Source organism: Cajanus cajan, chromosome 1 (assembly GCF_000230855.2).
Source record: "Cajanus cajan strain Asha chromosome 1, NIPB_CcT2T_4, whole genome shotgun sequence".
Lineage (NCBI taxonomy): Eukaryota > Viridiplantae > Streptophyta > Magnoliopsida > Fabales > Fabaceae > Cajanus > Cajanus cajan.
In genome coordinates this window covers 83249027-83265567 of record NC_138517.1, presented here as the reverse complement: position 1 = coordinate 83265567, position 16541 = coordinate 83249027, and the positions used below count along the sequence as shown (strand labels likewise).

Below are 16541 nucleotides of genomic sequence, written 5' to 3'. Positions count from 1 at the left end.
ATAATCGAACTTTTGATGCGTAAAATTTACAACAACTCAAACATGTATTAATCTAGCTAATAGAGGTAAACACTCTTAGTCGATGAATACTCTGCGTACGTATGTAATACGATAGATGATAAAAAAAAGGTCACATTTAATCGGTTTACTGCATTCATTTAACGCATACAGTATGATTCAAGTTAATTATACATTACAAATAGTAGAACATGCAACACGTTTCTACAATTTATTATACGTTTATAGAGACAGATTAGTTGTTAATTAAGAATTAAAGGATAAGCACAAGAAAAGCTCTTAAGGTGTATGATGTATGCATTCATTCGATTTATCATTGATCTAGAAAGTCAGCGGTACCTCACCCCATTCGTCATCTGAATACTGAATTCCTCATAGGAAAACATCCTTGTTCCCCAAGCCACCACTCTTGGACTTCAAACCCTCCCTTTCTTCCTTCACAATAGAACTCTCCAGAGAGACACTGAAGTCCACCTTATAAATCTCTCTCTCTCCCCAAGACAAGAACACGAACATGGGCACTCTGGTGGGACACGTAGCTCCAGGGTTAGCGTTCCTACTGATCGGTCTATGGCACCTCTTCAACCACACAAAGCTCCACGCCCTCAACCCAACCTCCTACACGGCCCAACCATGGTTCCCCACCCCCAAACTTAGGCACCTGGAGCTCCTCCTCATCATGGCAGCCTCCACCGCCTCAATCTCCATGGAACTCTTCATAGGCCCCGACCGCCACCAGCCCTTCGACCCCGACGCCACCATCCCCTCCAACCACCTCCACAACTTCGAACACGCCTCCATCTCCCTCGCCTTCCTCCTCTACGCCGCCTCCGCCCTCCTCCTCGACCACTTCCGCCCCCCATCCAAACAAGCCCTAACCCAACTCCTCGCCGCCGTCGCCTTCGCCCAACAGCTCCTCCTCTTCCACCTCCACTCCGCCGACCACACCGGACCCGAAGGCCAGTACCACTCCCTCTTGCAACTCCTCGTCTTCATCTCCCTCTCCACCACCCTCCTCGGAATCCCCATTACTCACAGCTTCCTTCTCAGCTTCCTTCGTTCTCTCGCCATACTCTTTCAGGGTATTTGGCTCTTCGTCATGGGCCTCATGCTCTGGACGCCGGGGCTTGTCCCCAAAGGATGCTTCATCAACCAAGAGGAGGGTCACCAGGTTGTGCGCTGCTCCGACCACGCCTCCCTCCACCGCGCCCTCTCGCTTGTCAATATCCTCTTCAGCTGGTTCGTCATTGGAGTAACCGCTTTCGGCGTCGCTTTCTACTTGGCTTTCGTCAAGTTCTACGGACAACAAAAGCCACCGTACTTTGCGTTGGATACCGTCGACAAGTTAAGTGACGATGTTGAGTCACAAAAGAGAAGCGTAGCTGCCAACCCCAAGAGCTTTATTCATGTCGCCACTAACTTTTCGCCTCTTGACATAGAAAGGTAGAGGGGTGCAAATTCAAAGCAGATGTCGCCCTGCTTGGACAATGGGAACCACATAGAAATTATAAAAATAAAAAAAATAAAAAAAACTTTTCATCGACTAAAACTAGTTTATGATAAGTGAAAAATAATATTTTAGGGAATTTAATAATTTATATATCAACTTTTTCTTTTATTTTTTATGTGATTTGTGGTTACTGGTTAGGTGGGGTGAACTGTACAGTGTATTAGCGTGGTTTGGTGGGGTGCTTCATTAATTAATTGAGCCGCTGATAATGTGGTTGGCTCAAGGAAACTTGTTCTTCTGGATTATACTATTTTTTTATAGGAGTATGATTTGATCTGATGGATTGTGTTGTGTGTACTAGGATATACCAAAAATGATTATGTACAGCTACTGTTCAGTGTTAATTTATATGTGGAAGAAATTTCCTTCGTACATTTAATTTGGCTTCTCACTTGTACCAAGTACTTACTAGTTACTACTATTGTCTTTTGCAAAACCTGGACTTGGGGGGAAACCGGGGGCTTTGGTTTTTATTACAAGTGATCACGTATTCGATTTTGTTTGCGTTGTTACATGGTCACACGTATTAAGAGTCAACATCGTTAATTATCACTTTACGTGAATTGATAATAAATTTTTTACATTAATTCTTAAAATTAATAAATCATAAGATTAGTTTTGAATTGTTAAATAAATTCTTAAATTTATTTTTATTGTTATTTTAGTTTTTGAATATATTAATATTATTACTTTAATTAAACACTTATCTTTTTAGTCTTAAACTAATGTTATTGTCATTTTAATGACACTTTTAAAAATTAATTTTACAATTTTTTAGTTTTAAGGACTAAAATATATAGGTGTAATCTATGTTAAGAGCTATCTAATAAGTAAAGTGTCACATTAAGTATTGAATAAAAAAAATGTTGAAAGGAAAAACTTATTAAAGATATGGTCAACTAAGTTATCTAATAAAAAATAGTTATAGAAATAATATTGTTATCAAGAAATGTGTTAAGAGGCATAAAGATGGTTGATAAATAATTATAATATAAAATCCAATACGTAATTTGAAAGATTTATCCTTGATTCTTGGGTACAAAACCAAAAAAAATAAATGTGGTAAGAGCCTCTCGTCCAACGATTGTACTGCAATAAAGTATTTTTTTTTTGTAATATTAAAAAAATATTATTAAATTATGAGTAAATGTTATTAATATATTTTTGTAATATTTTATCAAATGTAAGGTAAAATTTATATTGTTAAAGATTTTTAATAATATTTTATATATTAATGATAATATTTTTAAAAATGTTATTAAAGTGATATTTTGAATAATTTAATAATATTATTACATTTTTGTAAAATTTATAAAATGATAATTAAATTATAATATTACTTATATTTTATGACTTTTGTCTACGACTCTTTTAAAATTTAAGATATCATATTTTTTTTAATAAGAGAAGATATCCCAAGTTAGTCACCATCAAATCTAGGTTATTTATCAAAGTTAATTTATTTTAGGTTTCACTTTATAATCATATAAATTATGTATAACTCTTAGATAGAGTATTAGAACGGAAAAATCCATTAGATAATGAACTATTAGTTCTAAGCCATCTCTAGCAATGAATCAACAATTCAAAATGTTTTTCTTGTGTATTCTTGATAAACCAGTGTTTATATATAGATGTAGGAAGATCTGTTTTGGAAGTAAGAAATTTCCTTGACATCTCTTCATCTGTAAAGAATTGTCGATGTGAAAATACAGAGACAAGAGGCTGATCTTTGAATAGGAAAAAGAGTGGATTCGCAGGATCCTAATGAGGTTTCAATTCTAGAAAATAATTAAAGATAAAAGAAATATACATTTATATATTATTTTTTTATTCGATGTGAAACTTAATTTATAATAATATTTTTTAAGAAAATATTAAAATAACCTATTAATTTAATATACAATAATATTTTAATAAATACAAATAAATGTTCCTAAAGATGTAAATGTAGTAATATATATGAATATGTATACACTATTGAGTTGCTTAAAAAAAGGTAAGTGAAACTTTGACTTAATTATTTACGTATTATATAAATTAATTTAAAATACAAACGGCATAACTTTAAACACTTAAAAAAGTGGAGTTGGACGAAACTTGTCTTCAGGAGGAGTTCCTATGGTTTCAGAAATCCAGAGAAAAGTGGGTGAGGTTTGGAGACCTAATACGTCCTTCTTCTATGCTCAAACACTCACGCGAAGACGGAGAAACAAAATTCAGGGGTTGTTTCTACCAGATGGGTCTTGGCATACGGATCTTGTGGTAATGAAAACTGAGGCAGTCCGGTTCTATAAGGAGTTTTTCTCGAGTAACAACGCACAAGGGCCACTATACATGCATGCTGGGGTGCCACCTGGCCTGGGAGTTGAGGCCCAATCTGCCTTAACTGCCCCAGTCACGAAAGAGGAGGTTCGCCGAGCGGTGATGAGCATGAAGTCGTTCAAGGCTCCAAGGTCGGATGGGTTTCAACCGTTCTTTTTCAAGCAGTATTGGCCTATCGTGGGGGAGGAATTATGGCGTGCAGTGAAGGATGCCTTTCGGTTGGGGTTCTCGGACATATCCCTCTTGGAGACACAAATGGTGTTAATTCCGAAGGTGGACCATCCGGTTAGCCTCAAAGAATTTCGTCCTATAAGCTTGTGTAACGTTGCCTGGAAGGTTATTTCTAAAGTGATTGTGGCTCGACTTAGGCCCTTCCTGCAGGACGTCATTGGCCCATTCCAGGGCAGCTTTATCCCTGGGAGGGGGACTCGCGACCATAGTATTATTGCTCAAGAAGCCGTCCATTTTGTAAGGAAGGACAGTTCAGGTGTGGGATCCTTGGCCTTAAAAATTGACCTTGAAAAGGCATATGAGAGGGTCAACTGGGATTTCTTGGAATCTATGCTGGTGCAATTTGGCTTTCCAACCGTCACTACTCAACTCATCATGTGGGGGTTGAAGAATTCGTCAGTTTCACTCCTTTGGAATGGATGCACATTACCGTCCTTTTCTCCGTCTCGTGGCCTTCGACAGGGGGATCCCTTATCTCCGTATCTGTTTGTTTTCTGCATGGAGCGCCTAGCCCTCAGGATCTCTGAGTTGCTCCAGATGGGTCATTGGAAACCGATTCAGTTATCCCCTGGGGGGTTACCGCTTTCACATCTTCTCTTTGCTGACGATATTTTATTGTTTTGTCAAGCTTCAGAGGACCAGGCTCGGTTGGTGGCGTCGACCTTGGAGGAGTTTTCGCGTTCGTCAGGCTTGAGAGTTAATTTGACTAAGTCTAAGTTTGTGAGCTCTAGAAGGGTTTCACAGAGGAGGATCGATACTTTGGAAGGTTTGCTTGGGATTGGCCACACGGCTCAGATCGGGAAGTATTTGGGGGTTCCCATGACTCATGGTCAGCCAAGGTGCTCAGATTTTTATGATGTGATGGATAAGATCCAGGGTAGACTTGCGGCTTAGAAATCCAAGCTCCTTAATAAGGTAGGTAAGTTGTGCCTGGTGAAGTCTACCATCTCCTCTATTCCAGTTTATAGCATGCAAACATTGTGGCTTCCTCAGGCAGTGTGCAATAGAATTGATCAGGCTTGTCGTCGTATGCTCTGGGCAAAATCTGACAATACTCGATTTTGGTCCCCAGTGAGTTGGGCTGTTGTTACTCAACCCAAGGAGGTTGGTGGTCTTGGGGTTAGGGAGGCGCGAAGGGTAAATGTATCACTCCTTGGGAAGTTAGTTTGGGAAATGTTGACGGTTCCACAGAAGCCTTGGGTTCAAATCCTCAGCAGTCTATACCTACATGGAAACTCTATCTTGTGTGCTCAAAACAGGCGGGGTGCTTCTCCAATCTGGTCAAGTCTTGTTAAGGCCCTTCCCTCTCTTTGTGAGGTTTCGAGCCTCAGCTAGGATCGGGTGCCTCATCCCTTTGGTACACGGACTGGTCAGGTACTGGGCTTTGGTGCGGGAGAGTTCCATTCGTACACATTGCGGACATCAACAAAACGGTCGACGACTGCTGGGTTAGTGGAGTTTGGAACTTTACTAACTTGCATACTGTTCTCCCGGAGGAGCTGATAAGTTCGGTCCAACGAATGAGTGTCGTTAATTCCTCTTTGGGGCTGGACCACTTTGTTTGGAGGGGTGCTAACTCGGGTTGTTATACAGCGGCCTCTGGGTATCGCTTTCTGACCACAGTCTTGTCAACAGATGGGGATGTAGTTTGGAAGAAGGTCTGGAAGTTATTGATCCCATAGAAGGTTAAGTTCTTTCTGTGGCAATGCCTTCATTCAGCCCTTCCAACGAACCAGGTTCGGGCTGATAGGAGGCTCACTGAGTTCGGTGCATGTTCGCGTTGCTCTTGCCCTCATGAAACTATCTTACATGCACTTCGTGATTGTCCGTACTCGCGAGAGGTGCTGATGGCTGGCGGGATCAGTATGGGGTGGTCCTTCTCAGAAATGGATTGTTTTCAGTGGCTGAAGGGGATTATCTTGCACACGGATGTTATTAAGCTATCCATCACCTTGTGGTGGGTTTGGCGGTTTAGAAATAACATGTTGTTCAACGGCGAGCTTTGGACGATTTCGGCGGTCCGTCGGAAGGTGACACAGTCTATGGTGGAGAACAGTGTGTATAATGCTAAGCGACGCTTGTGGACGGAGCAACCTCTATGGAGACCTCCGGAGCATCCGTGGGTCAAACTAAACATGGATGGGAGTTGGTTGAGTGACATTTCTGCTATGGGGATGGGTGGAGCAATTCGAGATTGGGCAGGTATGTGGCGGGGTGGTTTCTCGCGTGGAGCGTTAACTGGGGATGCGTTACGTGCCAAGCTGTTGGCTTTGGAGGATGGATTATCACTTTGTTGGGAAGGTGGGTTTCGGAAGGTGAGTTGCGAATGTGATTGCCTGGAAGCTGTTACGCTGTTTCAAGATCGGTCAACGGATAGGGACTACCTGCATAAGCACTATGATGTTATTCGCCGTATTAAGTGCATGCTAGACCGGGACTGGGTAGTTTACGTCAGTCATATCCCTCGAGAGATAAATTTAGTAGCCCATACGCTTGCCAATTGGGGTGTTTGAAACATAAGTTCCAATGTATTTTGGAGGAGTCCTCCTGATTTTATCCTGTTACCGTTAGGAAGAGACTCTGTGTCTTGATTTGTCTGTTGTTTTAGTTTTCATTCTTTACCAAATAAAAAACACTTAAAAACAGTCAGTAAGTTACCAAATTAAAGTTTAATGTGGTAGTGACATGCCGTTTCAAATTATATAAATATGCATGAATGATATTTGTACTATAAATATTTATACCACTTTTGTGTGTTTTTCTTACGGCATACCATTTTTTTTATTTTTTTAATAAAAAGATTTTTTTTCCTCATCGAGTTAATCCTATAATAATAAAATGATACATTCAATCATAATTTCATATCCAATTAGAGGTTGGTTAAACACAATTTTTAACAAATATAACTTTTTACAATACATTTCTTTCTTATAAAAGAGACTCGAGGTAATAATATATATGTGATAAAATATTTTTGGTTAAAAAGAAAAACTTTTCAAATCCAATTTTGATCCTCAAAAGAATTTTCGCTCTATTTTCGTCCCTGCAATTTAGAAACATATAATTTTTTTTATCTCAAAGTATATCCCGTAGAGAATTATAACTACTATTAAATGAATTATAATTATTTGATGATAAAAATAGAGGATTTTCAGATCAGAAAGATGGAAAATAGGACAACTTTTATGAAAAGTAAAACTGAATTTTAATTGTTTAATTTTCTAGAAGAACTAATTAAAAACATATTTATCCATAGCTCATGAAAATTTCAAAATATACTAATATCATATTTTTGCAAGCTACTTGTATTTAGATTTCTTTTGCCATCAAAGCAACGTTGCTTTCTTCCAGAAATGAGAAAACGTACTAAAAATGGTTGGCACCGGAGATTCGTTGTAGCAGCGGAGTAAGTCAAAACTGTGGGCCAAAAAAGAGTAACGTTATCGATCGTGGCCGATGCATGCGCCATCACAAAACGGACACTATCGTGTGAATGAAGTTCACGTCTAGAATGCTACGATTTTCCCTTCTAAACCATAGTCGTTACATAAGAAAAAGTTGATAACATGAAATTAATTCAAAAATTTAGGCCAAGTAGTATTTTGTTATCTCATTCTCACATCACATCTAATAAAAGAGATCCATGTTTTGCCTTGAAGTCAGCATCAGCATTCACCTCAAGATTCACATGGAACCCAGATAAGATGTTTTTGTACTCATGCCAATAAATTCAGCCAAACATACACTGAATAAGTACATAATTAATAAAGTCGTTAACACAAACATACACCGAAGACTTGTGCAAACAGTAGGAAAGAATTACTTTACTTTATGATCTAAATGTGGGTCTTGCACGTGTGGAGGGGTTTTGGTTGAACTGGAATCTTAGAACCGAATTTGGTGATGGAAGCTCAACTGAAAGAAGAAAAACGGTAGAGATCGGGGCAAGGTTTTTAATCTCAGACTCGCAGACATGTATACCAACTCGCAACAAGGTTTTAAACTACTATTTTTTTTTTTTTAAACTTGTGATTTTTTTTATCTATAATTTTGATTTTTTTATTTTACAAATATAAATATTTAATCCCTATTTTTAAAACTATAAAATTTTAATTTTATTATCAATTTAATGTTGATTGATCATTAAATTCATGTAATATTTAATGATATCACATATAGAAATATTAATGTAGATATCAATTTAACGAGAAGACTAAAATTTTGTATTTTTAAAATTAGAGAAACTAAATATCATTACTTTAAAATAAAGGAATCAAAACCGTAATTTAAAAAAATAAATTATTGATTTAATACATTATTTAGTTTATAAACATTTTGTAAATTTTTAAATTAAAAAAAAAATATATGTAATTGAGTCTTTTGTGTTTTATATTTTTGTAATTTAGTCTTGAGGTTAAAAATTTGTTTACAATTTGTGAAATTTAACAAAGTATTCTTTATATTTTTATTATATTTGGACAAATATGTTAAGTTTACTATTCCCTTTCATTATCCATATGTATCATGTTTTAATAATCCTTATCCATTAAAATTCTTTACAGATTTATAATTCTTAATTAAAACATATTCTCTTATATTCTTATTATGCCAATTAAAACACATTCTCTTATATTCTTATTATAAGGCATAATGTAGAAGAAAATTGTGATCCTTATTATAAGATATTTTATAATTTTCTATAAAGCAATAAACGTATTTCTCATCTTGTCTCTCTCTATTAAAGATTGTGAATTTATATGTTTTTTTTTTGTTGAAAGATGAAAAGAGGATTTGAAAAATTAATATTCTCTCTCATTTCTTGAACTTTTTTAATGATCATTCATTAAATTTATTGGTATCAATATATAAACTTTGATAAAGAATAATATTCATGACAAGTAAATAATAAATAAAAAAAATTAAGAATATTCTTTCAAATTCTACAAATCATAATATTTTCACCTCTTCAATATGATGTGATTGTTCAAATATGATGAAATAAAGAATATTCTATCAAATCTTACAAATTGTAATCAGAACTTTGAGTTCAGAAATTAAATTACTAAAGTATAAAAAAATGGAATTGATATATATATATATATATATAAATAAGAGGTCATAATTAAAAATTTCCTTAAAAAAATTTGGAACCAAAACGATGTAATGAAATATTTTTGTCGTTTAGAAGTCGAGTATAAATGTTTCTAAAGATTTTTAAATAAATTCTTTCTCACTAGAATAATCTTTTAAGATTCCATTAATTTTATTTGAGAGTAAATGGCACAATAAATAAGTTTTTATATTTGAATAAATAGAGCATGTGTGGGGACAATAAGAAAGTCTTTTATATACTCATTCTTTCTATGACTTAGATCACATATATTTCTCATTAGAGATAATCTTGTTCAAGTTATATAGGACCACTTTATATAATTATTTTTATATAGACATTCAATCATAGATTATTATGTATAATAAATTTATTTTTATAATAATCACTTTTAAAAAACTTCCAATGATGATTTATAATTTATTAATCATCTAGAAACATACAATAACATTACATGTTTTTTATGTAGTGAATTATGCATTTCAATTTAAATCAAGCATGAATATAGTTGTACTCACTCACTTTAAAATATAATAATAGTTTAGATAAACCTTTTCCATCTGTTTGATGAGTTCAATGCATAAATCGATTAAAAAAAGTGTTAATTCTCCAAAACTCTACCAACAGAGGAATGGATCCTTTCATGTTGAATTTTCACCTGATAACATGTGTGAAAATTTGTGTATCTCTCCCTTCTTAGAAATTAAATAGGCAGGACTAGATTAAAATTTGTGTACCTTTAAAACGAGATAGACACAATTTTCACATGACATGATTATATGAAATTCAACCTGATAGGATCTATTTCCCTACTAGGACTAACACTGCCTTTTATTAATTAAAACTCACATCACAAATTTAAGAATGAAATCCATATATTAAGTGAGACCCACATATATTAGTTGATAATGTATTACTTGGGTTTCTTATTAATAAATAAGCAAATAGCCATCTTGATAAGTTAAAACACACGGATTCTTGCATAGTAGGATCCATATGCGCATTTGGCAGCTTCACAGGTGCAACGAAACATGTAAAAGTCTACTAGCCTGTTTGCTTTTACGTTTGAAAACTTGGACGTGATTTTGAGAAGCAACTATTAGTTGCTTTTGCTGCGTTATAACGTGAAAATAGGAGAAAACGTAGATCCCAAACGTATTACCAAACACGCACTGCATTGGGTACAATCACGTTATTCACACCATTAACTAGTTCATCAATGACTTGAGCGACTATTTCAATCCATGATGTAGTAGTATTTCCGAAGGGCTTAGTTTAGGTGAAATGATTTAAGAGACAATGGAACCAGCAATTTTAAGAAAGGACATCTACAATTAATAAATTGGGTCGCCGATGAATCACATATTTATTGCAGTTAATTCTGTACGATCCTTCCAAAGTTTATAGACTATTAGATAGTGCAGCGATAAGGAAGGATTGTTAAAACCAGATTGCAATTTTCTTTCTTAAGAAAAATGGTTCTGATCAGAAGTTTTCCAGTGAATAAGGACCATGAGAATGATATAAATGAGATACCAGCGGTGAAAACATCAGAGTCAATCAACGATGATCTCCTCCATTAAGGGTCGCACTGGGTGGGGTCCTGCTCAAACCATTAAAACCAGAAGTTCAGATATACCATTCAAAAAATTATTCAAGTCCATCAAACAAAATTTCAAGTATGCAACAAATTCAAATAGGTAACATTTGGCCCGACATTTTATTAACACCTTAATTACAGAAATTTCTCTAATTGACTTTTGTAGAAACTGTTTTTTAGCCTTTTCTTCATTAAAAAAAGAGGTACTTTATATTCTAGAGTTTCTTTGAAGTTGTAATCAGCCTTACTTTTCTTTTTAAGGAGAAAGGAAACAAAAAAAATATTAGCCAAATGTTACCTTAGTGGATAGCCAATAAATTCTGAAATAGAAAAAATGCAATACGTCCACTACTTCAGATTTCGTGCGATAACATAACAGAAGTTAACGTGAATGTTTATGACAGAAAAGAATCACACTACGAATATTTCGGATAATAACTTGCCAACGAAGTTCAAAGTCAAATAATGCATGTTGAGAAAACAAATTGAGATGAACTATATAGCCGGATGACAGTCAGTTACATACGCACAACAGGTTGAAAATTGAAATTATTATATGCTTTTACAGATTCATAAAACAGTGATTATTGAACTGGGAACACAGTTGAGGCTCCATGCTTTTGTACCAAAGCATCTGGTGTCATCAATAATTTTAATTAGTGAAAACATAAAGGATTCAAAATTGTGAGACGATCACATCAAAATTCCATAAAAAGTTGTTCATGTTTGAGGTTACAACAACATTCCCGATTGGGGGAGGCACGGGAGACAGACAAAAACAGGCTCAGAGAGACCAGAGTAGCATTTCATAGATGGGTAGCCATTCTATGGCATCCACCTATGCTACACACAGGTAAGGCCGATGTGCAAAGTGCTCACACCCAATAGGCCTATTTGGCTACTTGTCGATTAAGTAATGTATTATGCAAGATGCAACCAATATATATTGTTTAAGCTAGCATATCATATTGCACAATTATTTACAAAGTAGGTTTATTGTCCTAAACATCTAGTCTAAAGTAGATATCTCTTTTGTAGCTCTATTGAATGCAATTGAGGAGAATAAAAAGCCAGGTGAATTTAACCTAGGACGGGTCAAGATCAAAGATTGAATTGCAGACTGAAAAGCATGGAAAAGAGTCACAAAGCAGAGAATTTTGCAAGCTGAATTGCAATTAAACCAGGTGTAATGAAATGAAATTGAGACCCGACTGAGTCCTTGGTTTCAGGAAATGAAATTGTTGAATCATAGATTTATATAGACCCCATGTATCATTCACGGAAGACAATCCTAATCAAGTCAGGTTGGGAAAACTCTCCCTATGATTATTTAACAAAATTGCATACCCAAGATTCGACCTCGAAATCAGTGTTAAGCTGAAAAAACCTCATATCAATTGATCCACAATAAAGGAATGATAGTTTGAACAACCTTGATTGTCATTTGTATCGTATTGGTACTAACTATCCACCGTTAGAAATAGTAACTAATGTGGTTCTTAACATAGTGTATTGTATATGTAAGGTGAGAATTGGAAGGGTTGATTATGATTTAAAGTAAAGTGAATTGATTTTGGAGAGTAAGAATAATAGAAAAGAGATCTGGACCTCTTGTGGCGTTTGGGCTTTCTGGGACCGGAGGCCTCGAGTTTGGCGATGGGGCAGCCGCAGGGGGCGCGGAAGAGGAGGAGGGCGCGGCCGTTAGGGGGAGCCATCTTGCGGAGCTCTTGGCGGAGGCAGTCGTAGTCGGGGTTGGCCTGAGTGCCGCCCTTCCAGGGGAGCTTGTCGAATTCGTGGGGGGAGGCGAAGCGGTGAATCTGCAAATCGAACTCCATGGCCTTCTTGAGGCCCTTGCAGCCGGAGCGCTGGCAGCGGCGGGATCGGGCGGCGCAGCAGAGGGCGAGGAGGAGGAGGAAGAGGAGGAAGGGGAGGAGGTAGGCGAGGGGCAGCGTGAGGGAAGGGAGGAGGAGGGTGAGGGCGTTGAAGATGTAGCAGAGATAGGAGGAGAGGAGGAATGCTCCTGAGAAGAGGACGAGAAGCATGATGAGAAGGTCCAATGTGGCAGATGGAGAGTGCTTGCAGTTGCACACGCTGTTGCTGTTGCTGTTGCTGTTGCTGTTGCTGTTGCACTCCACCATCACCCCTCTGCTCATGCTCTCCTCTTGCTGTTGCACCATCTTCACCCCCAATGCCTATGCCTATGCCTATCAGCCTATGTCAAACACCTTACAACTTACAAGTAACAAAAGTTTAAGTTTAATTTATGCTATTATAATATTATATATTTATATTAATATTAATATATACAGAGGATAAGAACATGATATCACATTTATTGAATGCTTTAGACCAGGCTCTTTTAATAAATGAAAATCTTACTACTTTATTTTTTCAAGCATTTATAAATACTACTCTACAGATAAAAGTAAAGGGTCTTCTCACCAGTTCTCATAATAATTTATTATGGTTTTTATATGAATTAAATACAGCACTTTTCTTTAAAGATTTTTCAATACTATTTACCGAAGGAATATATAGAATATTATTCCCTCCATTTTTTTTATTTAACATTTAAGATTTATGTAAAAAATTAAGAAGATGATTGATATTTTAGTTTTTAAAAATATTTATTATTTATTTTTTTTTATACTTTTTAGGTAATTAGAGAAGAAATAAGTATATTAAAAATAAATAAATAAACTGTTTAGTAAATACATATTAATTATTAAGAATAAAAATAAAAAATAAAATTAATAAGTTATTGATTTAAAAAAGTGATAATAAAAATTGAAAAAAAATAATATCAAAATATCTATGAAAAAAAGAATGAAGGAAGTAGTATATTTTAAGGTTAATTTTTTTACGTTCATTAAACAATCAAATTAGCATCACCATAGCATTTTAAATAGAAAAAAAAATAGAAAATGTCACAAGATTACATCAATATTTTTATTAAATATTAGTACTCTAATTTGTTGAAAAAGAAAAAAAAAATTATAAAGAAAATATCAAGGACAAAAAAGGATGCGTGTGAGAGTTTTATAAAGAAAAAATACAAGTCACTAAACCTAGAACTAAGAGGTCAGTTGATTGAAAAAAAAATGGAAAAGTTATTATAAATATTATCCTAATATTTTTTTTCTTGTACTTATGTGCATTTCTTTAAAATATAAAAACAAAATAATGATAAAAGTAATTGAAGTTAATAAATATATGTAAGTGATTAGCGATCAGAGAGCATAAAATTTTAAATAATTAATTAAAGGATGTAAAATGTATAAATAAAAAATTATTAATATGTAATATATATATATATATATATATATATATATATATATATATAAAAGGAGGGTTATAATAACATCGGTGTAACTTTTATCACCGCTCAATAACTTTATATTAAATATGACTTTTGTAAATCCAACCATTAAATTGAAAGTTCATAATATCACTTTATATATTTATATCAAAATTTGTTAAAATTGAACAACAACTTAAAGATAATCAAAATGTTCATATTTTAGTATATTTTGAAATGTATATATTACTTCAATTTTGTTTTATAAGTATCAAATCATCTTGGATTAATATAAAATTTTGTATAAATGACCTAAAGGTAAAGAACTTTCAATCTAACGGTTAAATTTACAAAATTCATATTTAATATAAAATTATTAAGCAGTGTAATACTTAATAAAAGTTACACCAGTGTTATTATAACTCTCTTCTCTCTCTATATATAAATGAGGGTTCAAACCACATCCTCCTCTCTTTACTCTTAAAATATTTAAAGAAAGTCAAAATATTTAAAAATCTTTAATGGTTAAAAACATGAAAGTGTAAATATCTAAAGCAAAATACTCGTTCAATTAGCATTTAGATAATTTTACAGTTTTCCTCAAACAAGTAAAAAGTGATTAAATTCGTCTTCTTCACAAATGGATGGGACTAACGTATTTAAATAGAGGTTTTCTGCATAGTGCATATCTACTTGTAAGTGTACGAGTTAAGATGAGTATTGGGTTGAAAAGAGTATGGATTAAGGGCATCGCGATGAAAGCTCTAAGTGGGATTGTAACAAGTCCCACATCGGGGAGGTCTCCTTACCAGGGAGGCCTTATAAGGCGGGAGGTTCTCCAACCTCTTGGGCCGGCTTTTGAGGGATGGTTCCCCTCCTTAGCCTTATACTTGTTATAATGGTGCTTTCATTGAGAGCTAGTCAACTCGAGAAGGGCTACCCACGGAGGGTTCTGACCACCGGAGGGTTCTGACCATCAAAGGCCGAGTGAAGTACCGGTGAGTGAAGTACCGTGGAGTGCAGCCATCGAGGACGCTGACTTTCGAAGGGGGTGATAATGTAACAAGTCTCACATCGGGGAGGTTTCCTTACTAGGGAGGCCTTATAAGGCGGGAGGTTCTCCAACCTCTTGGGCCGGCTTTTGAGGGATGGTTCCCCTCCTTAACCTTATGCTCGTTACACGGATGTTCTAACACTCGTTTTTCATGCATTCCAAACTCTCAAACAAAATGACATCAAGAATTCATGTGTGAAAAGTGAGTGCCGTATTAGCCATTTAGCATTTCAATTGATGAAACTTGATCAAAGCATGATGCACATTTTATTTTCCTTTAAAATTAATGGGTCGGGCATGTTGTGTAAGTTTTATCAGATTTGTTTTTAAAACAAAGCATTTCCCTCATTTAATAGAAAAAAGTGTTAAACATTTACTGGTGGTGCCACAATTATTGTTGTCCTTATGATGGCTTTTTTTTTTGCCATTAACGAACAATGAACTTTGGTAAGGAATTATGCAGATGGAAGGAAGTTGTGGGCGCCGACATTTTTAAGTTGCTAAATTACTGACATCATGGTGAGGTCCACGAAGTGTCGGCAGGTAAATCAAACATAACATAATGGACTTTAATTTAAATCCACGAATCTGCAATGACGCATATGCTCCTATATTAAATAGAAACGAAAAGTACAAATTGAACTCTTTTAACAAAAAAAACCTACTAGTTAACTTCATATTCACGGATTTATATTCTGCAGTATCTATAATTGCACAAGCAAATTCATCTCGATACAGGTGGAATCAACTAAAGATAACCAATAACCATGCAGTTTGAATATCAATTCTAAAGTAACAGTACGATAGTCAACAAAATTAAAAGTGTAATAATATATACAATTAAATAATAAGATCAAAATCTTATATTGCAATGATATTACAATTTTCTGTTATTTATGATGGTCAAAAGAAGTTATCAAACAGAAAAACTATGACCAATAAACGATTAATTTATTTAGCTCAACTAGTATTACAATACATTAGAGTAGATATAAAATGCATTACATCTCACATTAAGGGGATGAACCTGTACATGCATTACATCTCAGACTGAGGTCCAACCAACAACTATGAGATCTGAGCTCTCAGATGCGCTCGTCCATCCAGAAAGGAGCATTGCTGAATACCAGATTTTGAAAATCTGATTTTTGCAGGTTGATTGGACCAGTTGAATGAATCATTCCAAGTTTTTTCAGTCCAGTTCTGAAAACTATGGAATCAAAATAGGAGTAATTTTTTCATGATTGGGAGAGTTTTTTTTTTTTTTTTAAGGAATGATCACTTTTTTCAAGAACTCTCTTCAAAATGTGAGGAAAAGAAAAAGTATTCTTAAAATAAGCTTAAATCAAATGCACATTTCAAAATAACAAAACAGACATATCATAAGATAAGAGA

The 16541-nt window shown here is 34.9% G+C and overlaps 2 protein-coding genes across 2 annotated transcripts; one reads left to right on the top strand and one right to left on the bottom strand.

Annotated features, from left to right (window-relative positions):
- The first annotated feature begins 207 nt into the window (after nt 1–207).
- Nucleotides 208–1907, top strand: LOC109794513 (uncharacterized). The gene has a single exon (XM_020353959.3). The coding sequence runs from the start codon at nt 533–535 to the stop codon at nt 1463–1465; it is 933 nt and encodes a 310-aa protein (XP_020209548.1). The 5' UTR covers nt 208–532; the 3' UTR covers nt 1466–1907.
- An 8599-nt stretch (nt 1908–10506) lies between these two features.
- LOC109795065 (uncharacterized protein At5g19025) lies at nt 10507–13045 on the bottom strand. Its single transcript, XM_020354475.3, has 2 exons — nt 12403–13045; nt 10507–10797 (listed from the first exon to the last, which is right to left on the bottom strand). The coding sequence occupies exons 1-2, from the start codon at nt 12969–12971 to the stop codon at nt 10755–10757; spliced, it is 612 nt and encodes a 203-aa protein (XP_020210064.1). The 5' UTR covers nt 12972–13045; the 3' UTR covers nt 10507–10754.
- Between the last annotated feature and the right edge of the window lie 3496 nt (nt 13046–16541).

Coding starts and splice junctions, on each gene's coding strand:
- LOC109794513 (XM_020353959.3), top strand. CDS start 533: ATGGGCACTCTGGTGGGACACGTAGCTCCAGGGTTAGCGTTCCTACTG.
- LOC109795065 (XM_020354475.3), bottom strand. CDS start 12,971: ATGGTGCAACAGCAAGAGGAGAGCATGAGCAGAGGGGTGATGGTGGAG. Junction 10,798..12,402: donor AAGCCCAAACGCCACAAGAG/GTCCAGATCTCT, acceptor TGGTTTGAGCAG/GACCCCACCCAGTGCGACCC.